General features: G+C 57.2%; 1 protein-coding gene across 1 annotated transcript in view; it reads right to left on the bottom strand.

Annotated features, from left to right (window-relative positions):
* The window catches only part of TCERG1L (transcription elongation regulator 1 like), an 85,206-nt gene extending 75,990 nt beyond the window's left edge, over window positions 1-9,216 (bottom strand). The window contains exons 1-3 of the mRNA XM_053668614.1: window positions 8,965-9,216; window positions 6,880-7,026; window positions 5,962-6,142 (exon numbers count right to left, since the gene is read on the bottom strand). Coding sequence (XP_053524589.1) covers window positions 5,962-6,142; window positions 6,880-7,026; window positions 8,965-9,216 — 580 coding nt within the window. The remainder of the gene's footprint in view (window positions 1-5,961; window positions 6,143-6,879; window positions 7,027-8,964) is intronic.
* Window positions 9,217-9,435: the final 219 nt, after the last annotated feature.

Raw genomic sequence — 9,435 nt, forward strand, 5'->3', positions numbered from 1 at the left:
GTGCGCTCCTGTTGGAGGGAGTGACGGTGAGTCCCAGGTTTTCAGCAGGGAGCTGGCCCTGTGTCTTCCAGTGTGAGCGCGGGGGCTGGGGACCGAGGGAGCATGGGTGTCGCCCAGGCCGTTGCCCGAGGTCACCCACATGGTCCCCCTTCCACATTTCCAGCGCCAGGCTCCACGGCAGCGCCTTCTTCCCCTCCTGGACTTCAGGCGTCTGCGGTGCCTTTTTTTTTTTTCTTATTCTCCACAGCCAGGGCGGCTTCAATTGCACTGGTCATTCTTTAAAAAAGGAACAAGAAAGGAAAGCTGTGGTTTCATCGATTCTCTTTATATTTCTTCAGTTTCAGGTTCTTTGATTCCCGCTCCTGCCTTGGCTATTTCTCCCCCTCAGCTTCCTGCAGGTTCACCGCGCCCCCTTTTCTGGTTCCTTAAGGTGGGAGTGTGGGTGCTCGATTTGAGACCTTTCTTGTTTGTTTTTTTCTTTGGTGAGAACATTCTAGACCCAGTCTCCTGGCAGCATCGGGGTGGACAATCAGGTGCTGAGGTCAGAGTCCCAGAAGGAACCCCTCCCCCAACTGCAGGCCCGTGCCCTGTCCCCTCTCCCAGTCCTGGGGACCACTCTGCTCTCTGCTGTTTCACATCCCACACACAAGGGAGGTCGCACGGTGTGTGTCCTCCTGTGCCTGGCTGATCTCATTTTGTGTAGCGCCCTCCAGGTCCACCCGTGTTGTCACAAGTGGCGGGATCTCTTGCCGTCTCAGGGCTGGAAAACACTCAGCGGCGTCCAGTGCCCTGTGTCTTCCCGTCCGCTCACTCGCAGGTGGACGCGAGGGTGGTCTCCCGTGTCCTGGACCTGTGACCGATGCTGCAGTGAACGTGGAAACGCAGACAGCTTTTCGATGTCCTGTTCCCACCTCCTCGAGACACTTGCTTAGTGGAGGCATCGCTGAACCACGTGGCAGTTCTGAGCCGTTGTCCGTAATCATCGAACCAGCCCACAGCCCGCAACAGTGCACGGGGCTGTCTGCACCACGGCCTCTCCGGGCCCCGGGGACACCGGTCTCCTGGTCGTGCCGATTTCGGCAGGCGGAAGGCAACGTCTCCCCGCGGTGCTGACCTGCGTCTCCGTGAGGACAGGTGATGCTGAGCACCTTCCCGTGCGCCTGCTGGCCCTCCGGGTGCCTTCTTTGGGAAATGTCTGTTAAGTTTCTCCGCCCATTTCCCAGTCAGATCTTTTTCTTTGTTTGTTGGGGGTTTTGTTATTGAGCTGCATGAGTTCTTTATTGATTTTGGACGTTAACCCCTTGTCGGATGTACAATTTACAAACACCCTCTCCTGCTCCACAGGGTGCCTTTCGCTGTCTTGACTATTTCTGTTCCTGGTAGGCGCTTCTTTACATGACGTGACCCCACTTGTCCGTGTGTGTGACCTGAAGTCACGTGCAGGAAACTGTTGCCAAGACCGAAGTCAAGGGCGTTCTCCTCTATGTTTTGTTCTGGCGACCTGACCATTCAGGCCTCGTGTCCAAGTGCCTCACCCACTTCGGGTTAAGTGTTGCGAGCGGGGAAGACAGGGGTCCCACGTCCCTCTTCTGCACTGGCGGAAGTTTTCCCGGCGCCACTTCCCACAGAAGCCACCCCCTTGTCAGACCGCCGGCTGTGCAGGCGGGAGTTTGCCTCCGGGCTGGTTCTTCCATTCCGCTCCCTTGGCCTGCGTGTCTGCATCTAGGCTGGTGCCATGCTGTTTTGGTTGTGATGGCTTTGTCATATAGTTTGAATGGGGGGGTGCCTCTGGCTTTGTTATTGCTCAGGACTGCTTTGGCCATTCAGGATTATTTATGGTTCCAGAAGTACTTTAGGGTTCTTTTGTCCATTTCTGTGAAAATCACCATGGAAATCTGATAGGGGTTGCGTTGAATCTACAGATGGCTTTGGGAAGTATGACTACTTTAACAATATTCATTCTTCTGGCCCATGAACACGGGGTATCTTTCCACTTGTTTGTGTCTTCTTCAACCTCTTTTGTCAAATTCTTGTAGTTTTCATTGGGTAAATCTCTGCCTTCCTTGGTTTAATGTATTGCTAAGTATTTTGACTGTTTTTTATGCCATCGTGAATGGGTTTTTCTTTGTTTCTTTTCCAGGTATTTTGCTGTTACCATATAGAAACTCAGCTGATTTCTGAATGCTGGTTTTGTCTCTTGCAACTCTGTTGAATTTGTTGATTAATTCCAACAGCGTTTTGCGGGAGTCTCTAGGATCTTCTACATATAATATCATATCGTCTGCAAATAAAGACTTTACTCCTGCCTTTCTGATTTGCTGTCCTGCATGACCGCTTTGCCTGGGATTTCCACTACCGTGCTGAACGGGAGTGGCCGGGGTTCTTGTTCCCGATCTTAGAGAAAGGCTGACATCACGCAGCACTGAGAGTGAGTCAGCTCTGCTGTGCGGCCGCTGTGTTGAGGAGCGCCCGCTTCTTTGCTGCCGAATTGTTGAGGGTCTCTCTTTAAATCGTGAAAGGATGTTCGCCTGAGAGAGGGGCCGTGCCTGGAAAGCCCGCGGTGCGGGTGTGGAGGCCCGTACGTTCTCCCTGGCCCTTGCTCGGGGGTCCTTGGGGGAGGAAGACTCTGCCTCCCTCTAGGGCACGAGGTAGCCCTGCAGGGGTCTCCTCCGCCTTCAGCTCCTCGGCTCCCCTGGGGACGCGCTCACAGAGGTTGGCTGGGAAACCGTGTCCTCGGGGGGCCCACAAGGCCCGCCCATGACAGTCAGCCTTCCGCCGACACCCAGGGGCCCAGACAAGGACCCTCGGACTCTCCTCGCTCAGCCTCTGTGCACACGTTAGAACGAAGCTGCGACACTGGGAGAGCAGGCCTCCCTGGTGCCCGAACCTCAGGGCGCGGAGGGGCCACTCCGCGGTCACTCTGGGAGCCCCAAACACAGCGGAAGTTTTGTTTGCATGTTAAATTTCTTGGGGGGTCATTGTCACCTCAGTGATGGAAATGTCTAGGGCACATTGTGTGGGTCGGCAATGGCTGGAAATTGAAGGACTGGTCGGGGTCATGGGAAACCAGGACTGTGGCATGGCCCTTCCCGGGCCCCTGGCAAGTCCCTGTTTCCACCGAGCACTTGAGCTGGACGTGGATGAAGGGACTTACGAGCCAACATGATTGAAGGGAGACATCTTAGCTAGTGTCAAGGTGCGATGCAGTCACTTCCAGAAAATGGCACCTCTGTAACCACTTCCTCTCCCAGGGAGCTCTCGGGAGACTCAGACCTGGGAGGTCCCTGACTGCTGCCCGGAGATTGCGTTTATTGGAAAGGGCAGCGAATTAAAGACACTCTCCGGTCTCACTGGGAGGGAGCTTATCGGGCGCCTAACTGTGAAGGGACACCCACCCTCCTCTCCGACGCGCCCCCGGCCACCGCAGACATCCGAGACTCCGGGGAAGGAGACGCTGCCGGCCCCGGAGGCAGCAGCGAGGCCTGTGCACCTGCCAGTGCTGTTCGACACAGGAAACAGCGGAATGTCTGTCTTTACCTGCCTGGCAGCGACACTAGCCCTCATAACAGTTATCCCCGTTCTGTGAGTTTTTCCACAGAGCCCACCGTTCATGATCACTGAACAGTGGTCGCCTTCGTGGCTGACAAAAATGTCACACGAGACGCCAAATGCAGAAACCGTGAGGCTGAAGGAGAAACTCACACCAAGAGAGTTCGCAGGGTGGAGAAGACCAGAGCGTCACCACCATGAGGCCCTGCAGACCCTTCCGTTTGCCTGCCCTTCCCTCCGGGGGGACGTTCAGCCTCCTGGGCTCAGCGTCACCCACCCCGTCTGCGGCCCACCATTTCTGCAGGACAGCATCGACACTGAGGCTTCCCAGAACCGAGCCCTCCCAGCCCCGCGAGACCAGCCCATCCGAACGAAGGGCTGGTGGTCGTCCGGGCATCCCTCGGACTGATTTACAGTCCAGAGGGGACCTGGGGACGGACCCAGAGCTCCACAGGAAGCAACCACGTGCCGTGGTCCGACCGCAAACTCCTGACGGGGCCCGTCACGGTGGACAGTCACACCCGTAGCTTCTCGCTTTCTTTCTTACCGACGGTGCTGGGGTGGAAGGGGTTAATCTAACCCTGTAGGTTTCAAGTGTCCGACTCAGTGACCGTGGTCTGCACCCCGCATCCGGCTCTCACCACCGAAGTCCAGTCTCTCCCCATCACCACCCACCCCCGCCCGGCCCTCGTCCTCCGGGAGAGGTTTTGCGCCACCCGTGCGCTGTCCCTGTGTGTCTAGGTGCGTGTCTGGGTCCACAGAGCTTTGAGAGGATGAAAGCGAAGCCCCCCCCCACCCCAGGTGCTGCCTCCCCTGAGAGGACTCGTAATCTTATCAACTGTCTCGTAACCCGATCCCCCCTCCCCTCCTCCAGTCTCCTTAGGTTCCCTCCTTAATTTCAAATGCATAAAGGAAACTGCAAAACCATTATTCTCTGGAGAACCCGAGATCCCGCTCCCCGGCAACCACCCCCGGTTTGGCTCGAATGCGCTCTCATTAGAAATCCTCTGCAGGTCTGGACGCTTCTCACGTCGACAGCTCCTCCAGCTCCACAGACACTCAGCGTGTTCCTAGCACGAGCTTTCTGAGAAGGGGATGGAGGTGCCCTTTATCCCGCCGAGTGTCCACATGATATTCCAGGGCGAGCCGAGGGGCAGAAAGTTCACACCAGGAATTTGTCTAAACGGTTCAACTAATCTATCTGCTTTTAAACTAAATTCCTCATGATTTTACCAACAGTTATTGCCAGTGCATTAGGACGGTGAAACAGTGTTCTCACATCTATGCAAACAGCCGTTCACAGCCACGGCGCCCCGGGGCAATGCCGGCCCTCCACCCGCCTTTCACCTCGTTACAGGACATAGGAGACGCAGCCCTCTCAGCCCAGAACGTTTACGGGTGTGCGTGCGGGCGGCGCACACGCGGCTGTCAGTGACCCCGTCACGCCCGATGACAGGAACAGCCCCAGCTGAGAAGCGCTGAGGCTCATGAAAAGCACAGACAGCAGTCAGTCCGAACTCACTGCCGCACAGGGCCCACTGCACATTAGGGTGCGTCGGGTGGGCACACGCAGAAGCACACGGCGCCATCTCCCTGGCCACGGCGCACATGTCACCTCCGCAGGGGCGTGTCCTCCTTCCTGAATGCTAGAGACGCACATTGAGGCCAGTGGCAGGTAGGGAATCACAGGGCACGCGTGTGATTCTGAAGTCGTAAAGGACTCCATGACAGGGGGGGTTTCAGGGCGACTGTGGCACAGGCAACATTTGCTTCTACGACATGATCGCCTGTTGAGGTGATTTTGAAAATCGATTTAAAATTTCACGAGGGGATGTTACCCTCCTGGGGCCGTGTGGGTTTATCACGCAACCTTTCATCCAGGGGTCATTTCAGGTTACAAGTCTCCGAAGACAGAACAAACTCCAACTTCCACACAAGTGTGTTTTCACGAACCGCACCCAGGACCACCCTCGGCATGAAGGCAAAATTCACCAAACTCTCACACGACCTGCAGACCAGGAGCTCCAAAATGCGTGCCTCACCCGCCCTCCCCACCAGAACAAGTTCCAGTGAGATTCCAGAGCATTTAGTGCCCCCAGTCGGAGCCACCGGCAGAAGCCTTAGTCCACCTCTAAAAGCAAAGCACCAGAGAGACACTTCCGGGCAAGTCCCTCAGCCACCTCTTCACCTTAAAACAAATCTGCACCCCCAAAACACGGCAAAGAAGTTACCCCAACTTCAAGTCCTTTATCAAAAGGAAGCACACCCACGATAAGACATACATTGCTGAAAGAATTTTTTAAAAACTGTTGTTTCATTGCAGTCACAAGTACAGATTCCGTAGCCAAAACTAACTTGTGGCTAAAACTAAAAGCAGGAAAGAGGCACACGCTCACCGCTCTGGGCACCAACCTGGAACGGGCTGCGGCGCTAGCACCACGGCGGGCAGCGGCCGGCGGGCAGGAGCCAGTGTGGACAGGGACAGGGCGACGGGGCGGGCCGGCGCGGGGGGCTTCTCGTACCCGTGGAACACGTGTGAGTCCCCGGGGTAGATCCACGCCGAGTCCAGAGCAAGGGCATTGTCCACGAAGATCTGTTCACAGAGAAAGCAAGTGACAGTTCCGACCACACACGGCAAAGGCTGAAGGCTGCTGCGTTTGTCTTGTGTTCCACTGATCAAATATCGGGGCGTCTGGAAGTGGGGGCTCGATAAAAGTGCCCTTCTCCAACCAAGACCCAGCAACAGTCACCGTCTGGTTAAAGCTTCTGCACGAGGCTTCGCGTGTGGACTCGGCCACATCGGCACCGAAGCCCATTTCCCGGTTAAAGAAGCGCCCGGTGAGTTGTGCGGTGTAGACAAGGCACCACCCTAACTTTTTTTGTTTAGTTTTCAGTTAAACAAAGTGTGGCCAGTAAGTCTGAACTCGAAATCCAAAACAAACCATCAGAAAGATGAACACTGAAAGCTGTACCGGCAAGAAAAGCTCACGGTTAACACTTCCACTGGGATTGTGTAACACGGAGGCGATCTTTCGATCAGTGGGCACAGGGCAAAAACTGGAAATTGTAAAAACTAGATTTGGGTCTGCAATTGAAAAAATGTGTATCGCTCTACGGGACCCAAATGTCGTCAACAAAAACAGCCCCTGCCCCACCCTCTGCTGGCTTTTTGGCAGACAGATCTCATTCTGAAGAGACCTCTCTCTGCACCCGGACGGTCAGTGCGGTGCAGTCAGCACAGAGAAACACACTGCTTCCTGCTGGTGTGGAAATGCCCGGCCACTTGGCGATGGAGGCCCATTTCCCCGGTGAAGCCGAGAGCGTTTTTACCTTACAGTTAGGGATCCGTTTGTGTAGCCAGCTTTTCCCGACAGGAGGTGGGAGGGCAGACGGGCAGGCGTGTGGGAAAATGGGCACCAGCTCCGCCGTGGAGGAGGGGGACAGTCCCACAGACAGAGAGGGGCCACCGAAGAGCCACTGGAACACAAGAAGGGAGCAGGGGGTGCTCGTTAGCCTGGAACACTCACCTCTACTTCCTGCCAGAAGATGCTGGGATGGTGCTGTTTTAACAAAGGGAGTGGAAAAACATATGTATTTGATTATGAGAAAAATTCCCTTTTCCCCCGGTCGAAAACCCCACAAGTTTTTCACAAATTTTAGAGATGTATGTTTTCACATCAGAACCATGAACGAGCACTGCCCACACTGAGTCCTTCGAGACTGAGGAGGAGCCTGGGAGCCCAGACCCGTGAGAACGGGGTGAGAGGGAAGGCTGGGCATCGCTGCGGGACTCGCGGCCAGCGGAGCCCTGCGTGTGGGCCGGCCCTTCCGGGAAAATACCTTGTACCAACCATGCTCGTCATTGTGAAGACAAACACGAATCGAGTTCTCAGAACAGCGAGCTGGGGGGTTGAGACGTGAAGTCACCCGCGGCTCCCCAAAGGCCCCAGAGTACAGGGTGAGAGAGCAGGGGCCGCAGGAGCCAGGCCCTCCCGGGAACCGTCTCCCCGACTGAAATAATCGCGTCTCCATCAGGCAAGAACTAACAGAACCACTGCTCAGTCAGGTGGAATGCTTCAACAGCTATTTCTTGTTGAATCGTAAGAGCATCTGTTTAACTCTCCTGTTCCATGAAAATGTTCTCTTGGCTCTAAAGATGGTCATTGGACAGAAAACAGGTACCACGAAAATATTTAAAAGATGAATAAGGTTTGCAGATCTTTCTCTTTTAAATTACACAGAAAAAAAGGGGGGCCAGCATTCTCTCCCGGAGGGAAAATCGCAGTTCCTGGACCTCATACACCTCTAGTGGCGGCGCTCGGCTACAGCAGCCCCGGAACAGGCTGAAGCGGCCGCCGTTTATTCAATGAAACCCGGTACGAACTGCATCACACACCGAGATCCTCTCCAGGACCGCCCGTGCGGCGGAGCTCCGGTCTGAAGGCCAGAGCAGGAGTTTGACATCTTTCAGAAGGGCTCGGAGGACAGCCTCGGGACACAGCGGGTTCCACGGCGCTCCCACGCGCCGCTCATTTGAATATGCTAATGAAGACGATCCTTGGAATAAAATGCATGCTACCCCGCCCCCCCCCGGTTTAAATGCATCTGCAAACAATGGATCCTGCCAAAACCAGCCTTGCACCACCAACCGAAGAAGGCACAGCCGCTTCTCCTTCCCAATCCAGGTCTCAAACCCGAGTGTTCCCTGGTGCGGCCGGGCGACAGCGGGCTAATTAGGTGGCTCAGGCGGGCCTGGGGGAGGGGGCGGGGGCGGGGGGGCCCGGGGAGGCGGGGGTAGTTTATCACCAGTAACAATTCTCGGTATTAAAGGCAGGATTTCCCTGCCGGCTTCCATCGGTTTGAATTCTCTTAAGCGTTGTCCTGAGTCTATTTTCACATTTAAAAAAAAAAAAAAAAGCCCAACCAGATCAGAATCAGAAATAGCTATCGATTCCCAGCTCGCTTTTCAAGTCTGGCGAAGACTGTAAAAGTATTAACTTCTCCGCGATAAGTCGCCACTGTGCGCCGCGGCCGCCAGCGGCTCCGGCGGGGCGACTTCAGCACCGCGCTCTGGACAGCGACCCCGGCCGGGGCTCAAGTTGTGGCCAGGGCGGTCCCCCCTCCCACCCCCTGGGGCCTCGGGGTGCGAGTCTCTACACGGCTTGGCTGTGAGACCGCGAAATATACTGGAAAAAAACTGCCTGGAGGCAGAACGGGACGGCGAAGCATGAACTTTGCTGCCGGAGCTCGGCTGCCTTTGCTGCGTCCTGGGGTTTGGGGAGCCAGGACGCCAGGGGTGGGGGAGCTCCAGCCCCGGGGCCAGGGCAGCCCGGACCACGAGGGCCGCACCCAGGGGCAGAGGGGACGCGGGACGCGGAGCCCGGGGGCCCGAGGCTGGGGACAGGGGCACCTTACCTGCCCGTGGAGCAGGGGGAGGTGGTGCGCAGCGGCGGCGGTGTGGTCTGGCGCAGAGGGCAGCGGCAGCAGCGGCAGCAGCGGCTCGCCGGGCGCCTGCCAGCCCGGCGGCCCCTGGAGCAGCGGGGCGGTGGGGGGCTGGGCCGTAGCGAGTAGCAAGGGCTGGGGCGCGACCCCGGAGCCCAGACGGAGCAGCCCGGCCGAACCGGGGACCATCCAGACCCAGGGCGGAGGCGGCGGGTCTGCATTCATCGGCCACAGGAGAGGCTGCCGCCGCCGCTGGAGCCCGGCGCTCACCAGCATCCTGCATCCCCGCGCGGGCGGCGGCGGCAGCGGCGGCGGCGGGGGCGCGGGGGCGGCGGGCTCCGAAACGAACTCACTTGGTTCCGCGGCGGCCGCTCGCTCCGCCCCTGCCCCGCACGGGGAGCCCCTCCTCCCGCCCACCGCCCTCCCCTCCCGGAGAGGCCTCTG

Source organism: Artibeus jamaicensis, unplaced genomic scaffold (genome assembly GCF_021234435.1).
Source record: "Artibeus jamaicensis isolate MK-2021 breed Jamaican fruit bat unplaced genomic scaffold, CSHL_Jam_final contig_490, whole genome shotgun sequence".
NCBI lineage: Eukaryota > Metazoa > Chordata > Mammalia > Chiroptera > Phyllostomidae > Artibeus > Artibeus jamaicensis.